The following is an 18221-nucleotide window of genomic DNA, read 5'->3' as shown; positions in this document are numbered from 1 at the left end:
CCTTCTTTTCTAGCAATGCATTAATCTGCGTCTTTGTAAAAATATGCTTTAGACATTTTTCCAAATTCTCCGATCTGTGCTGTTTTTTCCTAAATTTCGCTGTTTGGGATTTTAATTTCTGAAACAAATTTCTTTCTGGATGTTGTCCACCTTCTTTGTCGTTGAGCAAACATTCTAAAATTTTTCTTTTCTCCATTTTTCAATATTTTATTACAATTTTCTAAGGATATTATTCTATTCTTCAAATTATCAATACTTTTATAATTATTGTTTATCTTTACATTTAGGGCATTCAGGGTATTGTCACTTGTGAGTTTTATTTCAAAATCATTCACCTTTGATTTATTATTGTCAGCTTTAATTTCAATCACGGCCTCAAAATAAATTTTCTTTGGGCTTAAGTCAGTCTTTCAAAAGCACTTTTCTTTTCAAATATCTCCGATTTCTTGGTGTTATTTCATTTACTGCACACGATAAATTTACTTTCAGCACAGTATTGCATTTCAACAGTTTCTTTTTGCGGCAATCCAAGCAAGCGATTTCTCATGTCATCTTCATAATCACTGCACAGAAAATGTTTGCTGCAAGTTCTTGCATTTTTCACATTAATAGAATCCTGTCTTCGACATTTATATTCTTTAGTCAAAAGCAAATTGTCCTTTGGGAAAGCATGAAATACAATATCTCTTCCTTTCGTATTTCTATAAGTGTTACGGCACAAGAAGCCATATTACATATAAATTTAAATATAGAATTTAAAAGGAAAACTGACTAAAACTATATATATATACACAAAAAATATTTTAAATATTTGCATTATTAGAAAACAAATATGTATGATTAAAATTAATTTGGGATATGCGACCTCCAGAAAATTGTCTCGCAACTGAAGGAAACTTTAAATGCGCGAAATCAGAGAACAGGTGCAACACAGACACATCAGATTATGTCTAGTTAACCCCCTCCATGAGGTTTGCGTCGGGGAGGAGTCGAGCAAAGGAATGACCTAGCCCTTCTATTTATCCCTGGCTTTAGCCCTCTCTCCAATTTCTCCCCACACTTCTCTGAAATAGTATCCTCCTTTGCATACCTTTTCAAGGTCATTGTGGTGTTGCATTTCAAAGCTTTGCGAATCATTTTATGGGTAGCAGCGCAAAGTAAATGATAGTATTTTGGAAGGACGTGTATATACATGCTCGTGGCAGTTAAGGGGTTAATCAATGTTTATACTTATACCTGCATGTACTATTATTTGTTTCAGCACAGGAGTTCAAAATATAGATAGATTACACCATATACACAGCATGATTCCCCCCCCATAAATATTTGGCTTGGTTCTTGATGTTGAAGCATGGCCAGGTGGTCGCCATAATTTCTTCTTCGTAGTGGATGCATTTTTAATCACAAGTACAATCCAAAAAACCCCTCTGTTTATGCCTGGCAAGCAGCATTTCACGTGTAAAAAATCAGTGTTCAACATTTCTCGGCTTCAATTTATATGGAACCTAATTTCCTTGCTTTTGAATCATCCCCAATGATTTTGTGAAAATGTCGAGTCACTCTGAATATAAGTGCAAGTTCTACTTGCATTTAGCACGAATCTTCATCATCCAACATGCTTCTAATTCTGCTTCTTCATACACTTTCATCTTTCCACTCCATTATTTGTCTTGATGATAAATTCAACGTTCTTAAAGTTTTTAAAACCATTCATGACAACGTCTTTCACTTAAAGTCACTTTCACTTAAAAGTGTCACCATATGCTTCTGCAGGTTTTTTCAAATTACTAAATAGAAGTTTCTGCAAATGATGCTCATTCCGCTAAAAACTCAACATTTTTGCATGAAAAAATAATATCATGCTGACATAAAATCGCTGATGTTTTACATCAGATAATCTAAACCATAACTTACTGGTGGTGCTATTTTTTGTCAAATGGCAGAGATTTATTTGTACTTCCAATAATAGCAAGCATCACATTTCCAACCCCTGCTGTAGTGATGTACCAATTGATAGCTTGTTAATAGGATAAAGTAGAACTCATAGCATATGAATCAAATCATACTCTATGAGAAAAACTAAATGCTTTTTATTAATTATTCTCTATATGTTAATTTTTTGTTAATGGAATATTGTTTACAGTTGGTGTAAAATTACAGAATATGACCTCTGTCATAAACAGTCCTACTGTACCACATGAGGTTTCCATGTGTAACATACGTGTTAATCAACTTCCTTTGCAAAGTAGTCCAGGAAATAATCATTTCTTCAACTTCTTTCTGAAATATCTGCCATGATTCTGTAAACACTGATCGAAAATTAACAGAATTTTATGTTCATCATATATTTACAGCAGAACCCACTAAAGTCATTTTCCAGTCGACAAGAAGAATGAAATATTTAAATTTTAAGAATAGAATCATACAAAATAAATGTGCATAAGAATTTTGCATAATTCTGAATTAGTAAAAACTGAATAAAACTTTAAAAAGAATTTTCATTGGAAGAAAATTTTAGGCATTAAATCATTTATATGTGATGCAGAAAACAAATATTTTTAACAAACAATTTAAAAAATTTGATCAAGATTTAATTGTGTGAAGATCTACTCATCCCCCCAACACACAATATAATGATATATCAATTAGAATCATTTACTCAAAGGACTTAATTTGGCATTCCATACATTTTGCTATTTTATAAAAATATTCTTGATTGCTTCTGTTCCATACTGATTGATTTTAAGACAAATACATTTTTATCTTAAAATTATCCATTCATGATTATATAATAGTATTTGGAGATAAATATAGTTTAAGTTCTTATTTTTTTTCAAGTGAATTATTAAAAAAATCTGGATATATATTTCTTTTTTTAAGGGGGGGGGGACAAACTGTGGTAAATAAATCAAAACTAGAAGAACAATAGAATAAAATCATGTTTTAATTTGCAATATTTTTAGCAAATGCACAAACATTTATTTTATGAATGAAGGTTACCATTAACATGAAAAGATATACAGATACAAATCAAATGATATTTTTAAGAGGTATTTTCCTTTTTTCATATTTTGTAGCAACTGCAGTTCAGTCAACTGAAGACAGCCAAGAATATAAACGAATGATGAAAATTACATTCCTGAAAAGAAATAAAATTCAAAATTTAACATCCTGTATACGTGCACAAAAGTCTAACAATACTGATATAATCATAAGATTAAAAACAAAAAAGACAAAAATTATAACTTGTTCACAATATTTGTAACAAAATAGAAGAAATATAATCTAGATTTATCCTCAAAATGCACAGACTTTTATTGGAAAAGTCAAAGCAACAAGAATCAGTGTAATATTCATACATTTGCAGGACTAGTTTTGAAGGTCTAAAAAATATAGATCCTTTTTCTTCAGTTGCAGAGATGCAAAAAAGGAAAAATTAATAAAATTAAATTAAATACATACCAGCCCAACTTCTGCAGCTCAAAAAGAAAACTATATTTAAATCTTCAAAACTAGTCCTGCAAATTTATGAATATTACAATGATTCTTGTTGCTTTAACTTCTACAATAATGGTAATTTGGTGTGCTAACTCAAATGTAACAACTTATTCATTTACTGGCGCAATATAAAATTAAATGTAATTAAAATTGTCTTTAAATCAGCCAAGTAACATCACATTTTATGTCATCAAACCAGACTAAGATTAGGTACAAAATTAATCTGAAGTGTATGATTAATTAATGATGGCTTAATGTGAAATAAACATAGAGGACAATATGTATTTTCTTAAATAATGTGCAACTTAATTTATAAATTTAGAAAGTTTGATATTCTGCTCACAATATAGAGGTACAATCAAAAGTCTTTAATCCGGACTCGTCGGGACTTCGGCGATTCCGGATTATAGATCATCAGTTTAAATCTGGTAAGACGGCATGCAGAAATTATAAAATTAAAAATATGAAACCATAATTTATGAAATAAAGAGCAATTATGATCTAAAGAGTATCAAAATTTACCAAAAAAAAAAGCTTTATATTTATTTGTACTTTATTAAACATTTCTTTCAGTGCGCGCATGCGTAAAGCATACATTATGCATAGTCGAAATTAGAAAATTACAACCAGAAAACTATTTGATGTATATTTGTGATATTTATAATGATGAGGAATTTGATTTAAATTATATCAAAGACGGAGTACATCGAGATGAAATACTACATTTAAGCCACGTTCACAAGAGCAGATTCGACTGGTAGCGAAAACCGGTTCTTCCAACGTGTCCCGTTCACATGGGACAAGCATTAACTGCCTCGCCGAATTGGAGGTAGAACTTGGTTGAATGTTCCTTACCTCTCGGGAGCAGGGCAAATGGGGAGATTTCCCGTACCTGCGCGGTTCACTTAATTTTAGTTACTGCTCGCTGGACTGTCAGCGAAACAATCGCGCTGATAGATGTCTGAGGATGCGATAGCATAGCCCCAAAAATTAAAACTGTACAAGATATGGAAATAATAGACAAATACAGACAAGGTTATCTGATGCTAGGTATTCCAGAAATATCGTTCAAATTAAAACTAAAGTTAAGACAAGTGCATGTCGGCTTCAACGTGACAAGGGACTCTGTACCTTTTGAATGATTTTTTTTTAATTAAGCATTTTCATCTACTTTTTATGAATATTATTAAATGGTTTTGTGAGACAAAATAATTTTAAGCTGAAAAATAGTTTTTGCAAGTAATTTTTTTAATTAAAAGTTTTGAAGAAAAATTTTACAATTAAAATGTCTTTCTTCTCCTACGATTTTCAATGTCTTCCCCCAGTTTTTTTATTGTATTTATTAGAGTGTTTTTAATAACTTCAAGGAATGATTTTGCAATTAATGAATTAGTTTCTGAGAAAAAATAAAAATACACTTTTATCTAAAATGTTTAAAACAAATATGATCTCAGTTGCATCTTCATTTCAAATAATTTTTCCTTTCAGTATTTTGCAAAACCCATCCTTGTTTCTATAAAGTATATAATTTTAAATAAGCAGTAAAATTAATAAAAAATTTAGTCCTTACCTGTATATGTTTTAGGACTTTAAGTAAAAGGATTTATTGAAAAAAATGCAAAATGTTTCTTAGTTTCCATTTGCGGTTTAAAGAATACAAACTGTCTAAATAGACATTTAATCATTCAAATCTTTAAAATTTTATTACTGAATTTCAGTACACACATATGTATATAAATCAAACCTAGTGCTATTTATTCATTTGGCTAATATACACGTAAATCACAAATCTTTTTTTTTAAATCTTATGTGGCCAGAAAAATTGCAAAAAATCATAAAACGCAAGCAGAATTTTTCTTTACCTGTTTTTGTTTCATAAAACACGTTCAAAACAATCTTAATACATAAACATAAAACATATACAGGTAAGGACTAAATTTTTATTTAGTCCTTACCTGTATATGTTTTAGGACTTTAAGTAAAAGGATTTATTGAAAAAAATGAAAAATGTTTCTTAGTTTCCATTTGCGGTTTAAAGAATACAAACTGTCTAAATAGACATTTAATCATTCAAATCTTTAAAATTTTATTACTGAATTTCAATACACACATATGTATATAAATCAAACCTAGTGCTATTTATTCATTTGGCAAATATACACGTAAATTACAAATCTTTTTTTAAAAACCTTATGTGGCCAGAAAATTGCAAAAAATCAAAACGCAAGCAGAATTTTTCTTTACCTGTTTTTGTTTCGTAAAACACGTTCAAAACAATCTTAATACATTAATTAATTATAATATTGTTGCGTTCGTACGGGTTTGTAATAGATTGTCATTGCACTCAAATCCGATGATAGCTTAATTAAATTTATTTTATCAACAGAAACACTTCAAAGTTCTGGAATTTTCCACAGAAATACTCGTACAAGTGTTTAGAATATCACTAAGTATAATCAGTAGTTATGCTTCAATCTAATAAGAACATTAAACACAACGGAATGCAAAACGCATCTTAAGAGAAAGTTAACTCAGAAATATCTCCAATCTCACGCTGAACTAACAACTGGCAACAATAACAACTTATATAGCGTAAAAAATGTCATAAAAATGGTGTGATATAATGAGATTATTACTTTGAAACCGATGTTTCGAATTGATGCTCAAGAAGAACCAATATTTCCCATTCTGCTTCATTCCATATATTTCAAAAAAGTAAAAAAAATCGTCCAATTAATTTTTATCATTTTTTTTTAAATGCAAAATGTTTGTCTTATAAGCTGTGAAAATGTCAGAAGTTTGTAACCGATATATTTTTAGATATGAAATTTTAAAATTAATGGGTGTCAAAAAGTCTAAAAATATGAACAATTTTTTAAAAATTCTCTCAAATATTTTTTAAAAAAATTACACTACAAATTTCAGTTAATATTTTTTCTCCACAGTGTATTATGGTGCAAACTATAATATTCTGAGATTCTCAGTTTATTTGTTAATATTTGCAAAAAGTCATTCCGACTTTAAATTTGAAAAAAATCTAATCCTCTAAAAATCAAAAGCGTGACACCACATCCACAAGCAGTGTATGTACAAAGTTTGAGTTCTATATCTTAGCGGGAAGCAGTTTAAAAATCCATGACCATCTTTTAACCATAGCGACAAGCACCAAGATAACAGCTTATAAAATAATAATAATAATAATAATAATTAAAAAGCATATATTTTTCAGGAAACATTACGAAAGTTCAGGTACCAGTTGCGAAAGTACAGATTACAAAATTAACAACAATAAACAACATTAAAAATGTGTAAACAGTATTAGAAATCTGCCAATTTGGAGACGTGATAGTTCACAGAGTCTTAGGTGTAAAGGGGGAAAGCAGAGGGTGGTCTTCTGAACGGGTCCTAAAGACGAAACTCTTTCATATCTCCTTTTACTCCTCTTGCTAACGGCAGCTGTGCGAAGGAGCGTTGCATGTGAACGGGGCTTTAGTACGAAATTATAAGCAGAATAAAATAAAAACATCTGCCCTGAAGATAAGGATAGTGCTGACAGATCAACTTCCAGTTCATCGCAGGCCGCGTCATTATTTCGGAATGATTAGAGAATCAAAGGCCTTTATCCATTTTTTGCAGCAATTCCACTTTTTGTTTGATGGACATCAGAACATACTTTCATTTTGTAGATCCTTTGGTAGCTCCAGAATTGGAAATTCTTTTTGACATAATCGAAAGTTCAAGCTTACTTTTATAAAATTGCTCTAACAGTCAGCAAAAAATAATAAGCCGGATCCAATTAGAAGATTAAGGAACAATGCAATCTGCAACATTAACTGAAATAGATACGAGGGCCATCCAGGAAGTAGATTACGTTTCCGTCTGTGTCCGCTAGGGGCGGGGCTAGCGCGGCCATCTTGGGGTCAGAGCGTTGCGCAGCTCAGTCTGCATCTAGCCGTGCTAGTGAGAGGTTCGTGCTGTGCTCCGTTCAGATACTGTGACGGTTTGAAATGTCTGCGTTAATTGAAAATCCCGCGAGCTGCGAGGTGCGCTCAGTAATAAGGTTTCTGACTGCAAAAAACTGTAAACCGATAGAAATCTATCGGCAGCTTCGTGAAGTGTATGGGGACAACATTATCACTGAAGGTGGAGTGCGTCAGTGGGTCATAAGATTTCAAAATGGCCGAACCAATGTTCACGACGAAGATTGAAGTGGGAGACCCAGCATAGTGACCGCCGAACTTCTCGAAAAAGTCGATGCTAAAGTCCGTGAAAATCGAAATTTCACAATAACGCAACTTTCTTTGAGTTACCGAGCGACTTCCACCTATTCCCAGCAATGAAGAAGTGGCTGGCTATGCAGCGTTTTGATGACGACGCACAGCTGCAAGAAGAGGTAACGAAGTGGTTGAAGGCGCAGGCGGCCGAATTTTTCGACGAAGGAATTTCCAAGCTCGTACATCGCTACGATAAATGCCTTAATTTGTATGGTGACCATGTAGAAAAGTAGTATTTGAGTGTGGCTTTCATCTGTATATAATAAAATTTGTTTCCTATACTTTGTTTATTTTTTTATTCCAAAACGTAATCTACTTTCTGGATAGCCCTCGTAATTAGATAATTTTAGCTTAGCTTATACCATTCGTTATACATTAAACGCGCATGCGTAAACGTATTATGCACATGCATTAACACATTATGCATTGATGCATGCACAGAAAGTTTGTAGCTTTGAGGTCCGGATTATGGACGTCTGGATTAAAGACTTTTAACTGTATAGTTAGTTATAAAAATGAGATCTATCAAAGGATTCCAAACCATTATAAAATTTTAATATATTTTATATTATTTAAAGATGTCAAATAAAAGGCCAGAGTACTGGAGATTATCATTATGATTAATTTAACAAATAATATTTAAATAATAAGAATAAATAAAATATATATTTCCAGGTATCTTGTTGATTTTTAAATGCTTATGGGCATAGTTAAAATAATATCCAGCAGTGCTTATAAAAATATTTTAAACATCAAAAAGCCTCAGACCAAAATACATTTTTTGTCCTTTTACATAACATTTAAAACTTACATGAACATATTTTTGTAGCACTGTTTATCACTTATACACTTCTAGTTTGTTTACATAACTTTCCTGCACACCAGGAACATGATATAATATCATCAGATTAAATTCTCATGCTTTATTATACTTTGCTTCCTTTTTTTTTTTTTTTTCCTTTTAAAGTTCATTAGTTCTTATAGTTTCTCACAGTAAAATAATAAATAATTTCCATACAGGGCTTCAAAATGCAATTCCATGAAAGCTAAAAAGGAGTACGGGAAGGCTGAGTATTTTACACAGAAATATTGCTTCAAATAACTTGGCAACCAAAACTTCTTATTGTTTAATTCAAAGCAGTAATTCATTCTTATTATTGTGCTGTTTCTTCAAGCTTCCAGCTATGCTTTTCCTGCTTTAAACCTTTTTATAGTGCATAATTTAAAACAAAATTTCTTCTCAAATATTTAACCATGGCTAATTTCTAGATAAGACAAATTTCCTTTCTAAAAGTGAACTTTAATAAAATAATAACAGTTCACAAATTTTGTATATTACATTTTAACAAAATAATAAGACATATATCTTTCCATTATGGCAACTAGTTCAAATTTGAAATTCAATTAAAAATCAAAATAAAAATTATAAAAACTACCTTCAGTATAATTAGTCTGCATAGAATGTTGATGAGATTCTTGAACAGGATGAGCCTGAGGGGCTTGTGCACTTGGAGGATAGCTAGCCTGTTGAATATTTGAATTATCTTGGTTAGTATTCATGCTTGAAGCACAGCTCTATAAAATAAAAAAGTCCCCACTATTAATTTTTTCTGACATTAGGAATCATAACATATGAAGAAAAACATTTCAGGATATTGTTTCCATTTCTATAAATACAGAGATTGTTGTGAATAGAATGTTTTCATTTTGATAAATATAGAGGTTGTTGTGAATTCATGATGATGATGTCGTGTCTACGACAAAGTGCAATTATATAGCTTCAAAGCTGTCAAAGACAGCTTTTGCAACCTCAGCAGCTCTATCAGTATAAAGCAGGTCCACTGGGTCTTCAATGCCGATGTTAAACAGTCTGGCCTGGATTGCTGGGCAGCTGAAGATGTGATGGCGAGACAGTGGGATGTCATCTGGGCAATGAGGGCAAATGTTGGTGTAACTATGCTGTCCGTCTGCAGAAATCCTAATCCCTTTTAAGTGATTTGTCCTAAGTCTGGTTATGATAGTCGATATGGCTCTGTCACAGTTCAATTCCGGGATGGAGTTTCCTTTAACTTGATCGATTAATCTTTGGTTGGCAACTGCATTGGCATCAACAAGGGTTAGGCAGTTGGATGGCTGAGGAGAATCACGGGATGCCTTTGCAAGCTCATCGGCCTTCTCATTACCAAAAATATTTACATGAGCCGATATCCACCGGTATCCATTGTACCGGCTCATCCTTGTGAACTCATAATAGGTAAGATTGTTTTTCAATAATGTTACAGTGCATACTCAATACAGCATATGTTAACCATTTAAAAAAACTATTTTTGTATGAACTTTTTGTGACACTTTTTTTTTTTTTTTTGAATGTCAAATAAATTTTTACAGCTTGTATAGGATGTACTGCATCGCACAGAAAACTAAAATTTAATTTCCTGCTTTTCCAGAATAATTTTTCTGAAAAAATATAATGAATAATAAATATCTGTCAAATTAAGAGTCAATGACTAAAAAATTTTAATTTTAATTTATTATTATTTAATACTCTTTTAAGTATTACATTGTGCCTCTGTCGTATAAATTCCATGTATCCCAGGTGATTTTTTGCGGAATTATGGCTACATTCAGAAAAGTTGCTTGCTTAAGTTTTCCACACGTGTATTTTGAAAAGTTTCAATCTAGTTCAAAATGATTTAGTAATTCTGACTTAAGCTTTCAGTTTCGTTTGTAACTAAATTTGTCTGTTTTACTTTAACACATCCTTTTTCCACTACAGAAGATTACTGCATACACACATATTTTAATAACATTACAGAAGAACAGATGATTCCTTTGCACTGACTATTGTCATTTATGTATCAGAATACAATTATCATACACCTGTTAGCAAAAATTATTATTTCAAATATATAAAAAGATATTTAATAAAAGAAATTAGCACATAAAAGACAGGAACTATTTACTTTTTTTATGTTAACACTTTGTATTGTAAAACCTTTTCACATCCCAGATAGCACAAAGGAAAGTGCAAGAAATTATTGCTTCACACATTACTGTAAAAAATGTCTTCACCTTACTTTTTTTATTTTTTTGTAGACTGAACTCAACAGAGGGATAGCCCTCCAATGATTCTCAATTACACAAAACATCTACATTTGTCTAAACATAATTTAATTCGTCTAAATCATAATGAGAACAGACTTCCAACTCCTGAATATGGTTATACAGTCAAAAGTCGTTAATCCGGACTCGTCGGGACTTCGGCGATTCCGGATTATAGATCATCAGTTTAAATCTGGTAAAATGGCATGCAGAAATTATAAAATTAAAAATATGAAACCGTAATTTACGAAATAAAGAACAATTATGATCTAAAGGGTATCAAAATTTACGAAAAAAAAGCTTAATATTTATTTGCTTACTTTATTAAATATTTCTTTCAATGTAAGTTGTTTAAGTTGCTTTGTTTTTTATGTGATAATACATTCTCTTTAATTCTATAAACAGACATAATTTCTTGTTCAGTTACAAAGTTCCGCTGTTCAAGTCCTATAATTGCTGTGTCGAGAATACCGACTAATTTGTCAATCGAAATTTTTTCGTTTTCAATAACCTCTGTCACTTTCTTCGCTATCGGAAGTGAATTATAATGATGAGGAATTTGATTTAAATCATATCAAAGACGGAGTACATCGAGATGAAATACTACATTTAGTAAGCCAAATAAAATAAAAACATCTGCCCTGAAGATAAGGATAGTGCTGACAGATCAACTTCCAATTCATTGCGCGCCGCAGCGTTAAAGATAAACAAATGTTAAAGTTTAGATAAACAAAGGATATGCCTTCATCCATTTTTTGCAGCAATTCCACTTTTTGTTTAATGGACTTATACTTTCGCTTTGTAGATCCTTTTTGCATATTAGTAAATATGTATCAGAAATTCTATTTGACATAATCGAAAGTTCAAGCTTACTTTTATAAAATTGCTCTAACAGTCTGCAAAAAATAATAAGCCAAATCCAATTCGAAGATTAAGGAACAACACAATCTGCAACATTAACTGAATTAGATAATTTTAGCTTAGCTTATACCGTCCGATATTCATTAAACGCACATTCGTAAACGTATTTTGCGCGCGCGCAGACGCATATTCGCAGCCGTAAAGGTCTTACGCGCAAAGTTTGTAGCTTTGAGGTCCGGATTATAGATCATTCCGGATTATGGGTGTCCGAATTAACGACTTTTGACTGTATATCACTTTTGTTGTTGCTTGAACTGAATGCGATTGGATCACACTGGCATAATAGCCTATTTGCCTAAGACTTACCTCCATGTTTTCATGGTGGACTTTCTAAGGAAAACAGGCTAATATTTCTATTACACATGAAGGAAAGGCTAACATTTCTATTACACATGAAGGAAACAATGAAAATGACCATACAACCAGCCTATTTGTAAAGAATTGAATCTATTAATGCTCAGTGATTTTATCCACTCACTTACTAATGTGAGCCCACTGCTAAATATCTTTTACTGCTAACACATTCAGAAAATGAAATCATATCCTACACTTACACCTTCATCATTATCTTTGTCTTTTGAAAGAATATACATCAGCTAGTGCAGTGCCATTATTACACTGAAGTAAAACCCTTGATGTTGGGCCAGCTAGCCCTCTGAGTCAAGTATGAGCCTACCATATACAGCAGTAACACAAAATATTTGTAAAAGCATGCTAAACTCAACAAGATAATGTTGCAAAAGTAGTAGTGTTAAAGTTGTAATTGGCAGGAGTTCAATAAACTAAAACTAGATATCATCAGAATGAATAATACAAGAAACATGATAATTATCACAACTCATTTACAACATAACATGAAAAAAATTCATGACATTCCTCATCTCATAACCAGTAGATGTTAAACTCATTGGCTTATTACAAACCCAGCAAAAGTTCAATTGAGTCTAGATGTAATCAGAATGAATAATGAGAGTAATTGTAACCAATAACACTGAAAATATTTACCAGAATCACTGAAAATGGTATACAGTGTGTTAACTGAACATGCAAGTCATAGAAAGTAAATAAAAACTTTATATAGTTCAAAAGTATTGAAACAAAAAAACTGAAAGTGCCTTTATTCAAATTTATTTCATATAAGTGTTTAAAAAAATCATTTTTTTGTTAAAAGAATTCTGTTAAACACAGAAATCGAATATGGATCACCTATTTTTATTATATCACCAAAGAAAATGACTTTGAACTTTTGGGTTCAATTTTTGGTAATAACAAATCAATTTCATGGTTAAATACTGCCTTAATATCAAAATTATAAAAATGATAGTTGCAAAAAAAGCATTTCAAAAAATATATAAACCTTACTTGATCTTTCGGAGATCTCTGCTCATTTGGACCATCACTATTCTGATTTTCCTTCTGTGTACCACTGGTACTATTCATATCAGAATCGTTTTTATTAGAGTTAAATGAAAACTGTGTTTCCATTTTTTCTCCTCGTTCATCACAATCAGGCTGCTCTTGCTGTGATGGAGGAGCACTAGCATCATTTCTTGAGCGAGAGTCCCGAGATGAATAATCACGCTTCAGTTGCTCAACAGCTCGATCAACCATTTTTTGGTATGCCTCATCATCTACAGCTTTGGTACATCTCTAAGGAACAAATATAGATTACAGATCTTATATAAAACTCTCAGAAAATTTATCTACAGATTCCACTATGCACACATGTGCGCATACACATACATACATAGCGGAATACGTAGATAAAATAAATGCAATATTGTTGGATATATGTGTATATATGTGCACATCCAGCATTTTAAGAATACCTGAAATTATCAAAAGTATTTAGACAAAAATAATTTTCATCATTTCTCCCATCATATACTTATACTGCTGACAACTGCTAAGGAGACACCTCAAACTGCAATGTAGAATAACATTAAGCAGAACTGGAGGCTAAACAGGGTACCATATTATAGCCATATTATGCTGTTTGGACATTAGAATAAAAGGCATATATTGTTCAGAAAAATGCAGGTTTTGAAACATCCAGAAATAAATAAATAATAAAAAATAAAATAAAATAAAATTAAATTAAAAAAAAATTCTTTTGATGTTGTGTATAAAGAAATGGGAAAATATATATGAATGGCAACAGGCCCCTTGGAGAAACATGTCTGTACAGAATATGTCCACCTTGTGATGCAACATTTCGCATGCCATATTGTGCTTTGCACAACATTATCCTGCACCAATTGCCCGGTTGAGGCAAATGATACTCTCTCAAGGTATGGATGAAGGAAGGTAGTTTTATTTGTTGCAGGATATTGTTGCAGGACCAGCAAGTCACCTCCTCAGAGTATCCCAAACATTTTCAATGATGTTTAGTTCTGGAGAACATGCTAGCTATATGAGAAGATGAATATTCATACTGTCCAGATAATTCTGAACAATGAGTGTTAATAGCATTGTCATCCGTCAAAAGAAATTTATCACCAAAAGCACCACAGAGAAAGTGAACATGAAGCAATAAAATTCATCAATGTACCTCTGGCCGGTCATAGTTCGAGTTCCAATTACGTGTTTGGGCATGATGGCCCATATCATCAGATTGCATCTCTGATATCATTCTATTTCCTGAATATGTTCTACATGATAAGCAGTGCCACTCTCATGCCAGATCAGTCAGTGTCTACAATCTGATGACAGATTGAACTTGCTCTCATCTGACCAGTCCTGTTCAACCCAACTGTAATGATAAAGAGACACCATTGCAAATGGGAGGTATGATGCTGTAAGGGACACATACAACAGTTTGCAGGCATACAGGCCTTCTTCTCCCAAATGTCCAGCTACAGTTTTTTGGGAGATAAACTGGCCTGACATAGCAAAAATTTTATTCACCACATGCTGAGCTCTGATATACTGGTCCTCTTTTGCGAACGGGATGATGTAATTGCCTTCTGTAGACACTATATATCTAACATGACCTCCATGGTGCTGGCTACATATTCAGCATTGCTTTGAATGCTTTTCACAACCATAAAAAGCATTGAGAGTGATGTTGAACTCTTGGCAAGATCTGTTAATTTTGCCCCTATTAGACCTTTCTAATGACACGGCCAAGTGTAAAATCATCTAAGTGATGTCGGAAAACATAGCAATGAAACTTTCAAGATGGCCAATTAAATCATTTTTGTAAAACTTTCACTTGGTACACTAACCACACACATCAGATCTTTTTAATACTTTTATCATGGCTATCACATGATGAACAAGCGAGAAAATGAAAATTCATATCCTTTCTTAATTTATATTGCAATTATTATAATTTACCATATTTTCCTTCATTTTGTAATTGCTGTGGATGAAAGTGTTGGTTGTCTGTTCTTAACATTTTTCCAGCAGTGTATATATATATATCAGTTCAATATAAAACATACTGCTGTAACATAAGAAAATATCAAATTTACACACACACACAATGCAAAGCAAATTAAAATAAATTATCTGTTCAAAATTCAACCCATATTCAATTCAGAATAAACTTCTGCAAAAACCAAAAAATCAGAAGCACACTGGCAAACTGCAAGAAAAAGGGGGCAAAATATTTCAAAACCAAAAATTAACAAGATTAAATTAAAAAATCTAAGATTAAATACAAGATTTACATCTTTTATTGCATCGTCATCAAAAGGTTGGTGCAGTGAAAGAAGTAAATAAATCTGCCTGTTTTTGAACCATTAAAATAATCTCAGAAAACAATTACAAATAATTTGTGTCTTTAAAAACCCAACCCCTACAGACCAAAGTAAGGAGTGTAAAAAGTTGCAAAATTATAGCATCCAGGAACAGAAATTTTAAGAAGATTATTATTTTGAGCAGATCGAGTCCAAAACATGGGCTACATATATATGTATCTCAGTGTGTTTAGATTTAAAAAAAAAAAAAAAAAACTTCTATTTGCAACATTTCCTAAAATCTCCTAATTTGGTTATTTCTTTCTCATTTCTGCCCTAAAAATAAAAACTGCCTATATTAAATCTATCCAAACAGCTTTCTTTCAAAATTAATCAGTGATATGATTTATACATACTGCTAATGATGCAGATACTTACATAATACTTCAGCCTACAATAATATCAGAATTTGTGGACTTAACTAATCAATAGAATATAATCTGAAAATCTTGGCTTGCTGTCCCTATTTTTCTTATTTGCAATAAAAAGGCCATAAAAAGGGTAAAAATTTTAAAGAACAGCTTCAGTTTAGAGATGTGTGTGTCTGGAGATTTCAGTCAAGACTGTTAAGAAACTGTCAAATTTCTTGACAACTTACTGTCAAGAAATAAAATGCAAATGTGTGCAATGATTGCAGATATCATCTTTATGCACTAAGATCCATAATCATCAACAACCAGGTCAGACACGGCCAAACAAACCGTTGCACACTGGATGATTACAAATGCCGCTTCAATCAGTTCTTAGTGAGCCACTGTGATGTGGAATTTTGAAGCAGAGTTTTTGTGACAGCATTTATGTGATATGATGTATGTATCAGGTTTTAACAAAAGTTTCCCTGCCACCACAAATACTGTCTACGCAAACAAGCTGCATTAGCGTGTTTAATCATATTTTGTCAAATGACTTTTGACATTTAAAAGAAAGACTCACTTTGGAACACTGTGTTGTGAAATTTGTACAAAAATATCATTAAGGTGCCTGAAATGGAACACTCACGCTACCAGATTAGAACCATCATTTACTTCCAGTTTTGTTACAAAAGGTCAGCTACAGAATATCACCAAATCATGTGCACAGCTTTAGGTACTAACATTATACAGTATGACACTGAGAAGGTTTTGTAATGAAAGTTTAAAATAAAATATTAGGATATTCAAGAAGGCCAGGCTACTGATGTCAATGAGGCCCGCCTGTGAGAACTTGTGGAAGAAGATCCGTATGCAACTACTCGAGAGCTTGCTATGGAGTTAGATGTTAGTATGCATCACATAAACTAGTAATTAGTTGCACTATGCATCACATAAACTCGACTGTTCTAATCTGCTCGAATATCAATGCAAGGACAAAATTCTGGACCGGATCATCACTTGTGATGAAAAGTGAATTTATTTCAACAACACAGGCAAAAAAAGTAGTTGGTCTGTGCCCAGTGAGCCCATTGGCAGCACAGCAAATGCAATTCGACAAACAAAAAGATAATTCTTTGTATCTGGTGGGATTACCGTGATATTATCCACAAAGAGCATCTGGAAAAAGGTAAAACCCTCGAAAGTAAGGTGTACAGCAAGATGCTAGTCCGTGCTGACGCTGCTATCAAGGGAAAACGTGGAACTGAGTTTTGGTGCAAAAAGGTAATGTTCCATCAAGATAATGCAAGACCACATGTGTCTCTGCATTCACCAGCTGGACTCTGTACGGACTCAAATGGGATCTTTTGCCACACCCACCATATAGCCCTAACATCACTCCTTCTGACTTCTATCGTTTTTCGCACCTATCGCTACATCTTGCTGGTGCTTTTTCCATTCTGCGCAGGACATCTCAAATGAGGTTGATCTGTTTTTGGACTCATGGCCACCAAGTTTCTGGGCCGAAGGCTTTAAAAAACTGCCAAAATGGTGACAGAAAATCATAGATTTGGGTGGTGATTACTACCAGCACTATGGTACTGCTTTCATGTTTCCCTCCTCCCCTAACTTTATTAAAAATGTTTTTTTGGTTGAAGACTTTCGTTATAAACCAGATAACTGTGACCTCTTTTTCTTTTTTCAACATTTTTTAAAGTTTTGCACTTTTCTGTGTGTGTGTTTTTCTATATATTTATAGTGCAAATAATAAGCATGAATTTAATAGACAATGGGTAAATGAGTTGTTATTTATAAAACAATTATAAGAAAAACCGTTTTGCCTTATTTCATATAATAGATTCATATTTCATATAATAGAAGACATGACCTTAAGAGAGACTATAAAACACAGCATACAGACTTACATAGAAGGAAAATGAAGTTTGTTCTTGGATCCGAGTTGCGAATAATACATGTGATTAAGAAAAATGAAGAAATCATAAAACAAAATATATTTGCTTAAGTTGTGAAGTGTGCAATGACAGAAACATCATATGAAACTGCTTTAGTATTGGCAAAAGAAAAGAAACATTTTTCTGACAGAGAAGAAATTTTTGTCTTCAAATATCTTTGCACCATCTTGATATTAAAAGGAATGCAAACAAGACTGCTATATCACAACATCCAGTTATGAGGCGTATTAAGGAACACTCTCATGATGTATTCCAGCAATTGGAAGGCATTATCTATTCTTGTACTTTCTTTTCTCTAGCTGTGGACAAATCAACAGACATATCTGATGTTACATACTTAAACATTTTTATTACAGGAAT

The 18221-nt window shown here is 32.3% G+C and overlaps 1 protein-coding gene across 3 annotated transcripts in view; it reads right to left on the bottom strand.

Moving 5' to 3' along the window:
* Positions 1 to 2921: 2921 nt before the first annotated feature.
* Positions 2922 to 18221, bottom strand: part of Bap111 (Brahma associated protein 111kD) — a 70027-nt gene continuing 54727 nt past the window's right edge. For 2 of the 3 annotated variants that reach the window (XM_035359814.1, XM_035359815.2), the window contains exons 12-14: positions 13158 to 13445; positions 9209 to 9347; positions 2922 to 3139 (exon numbers count right to left, since the gene is read on the bottom strand). In XM_035359814.1, coding sequence (XP_035215705.1) covers positions 3132 to 3139; positions 9209 to 9347; positions 13158 to 13445 — 435 coding nt within the window. In that variant the 3' untranslated portion in view covers positions 2922 to 3131. The remainder of the gene's footprint in view (positions 3140 to 9208; positions 9348 to 13157; positions 13446 to 18221) is intronic. The other variant, XM_035359816.1, reaches the window with a different exon arrangement.

The sequence above is a fragment of the Stegodyphus dumicola genome, chromosome 1 (genome assembly GCF_044657685.1).
Source record: "Stegodyphus dumicola isolate Sdum_Otavi_A_Nest chromosome 1, ASM4465768v1".
NCBI classification, from domain to species: Eukaryota; Metazoa; Arthropoda; class Arachnida; order Araneae; family Eresidae; genus Stegodyphus; species Stegodyphus dumicola.
The sequence above is the reverse complement of the archived record's forward strand: the minus strand, read 5'-3'. Positions and strand labels throughout refer to the sequence as shown.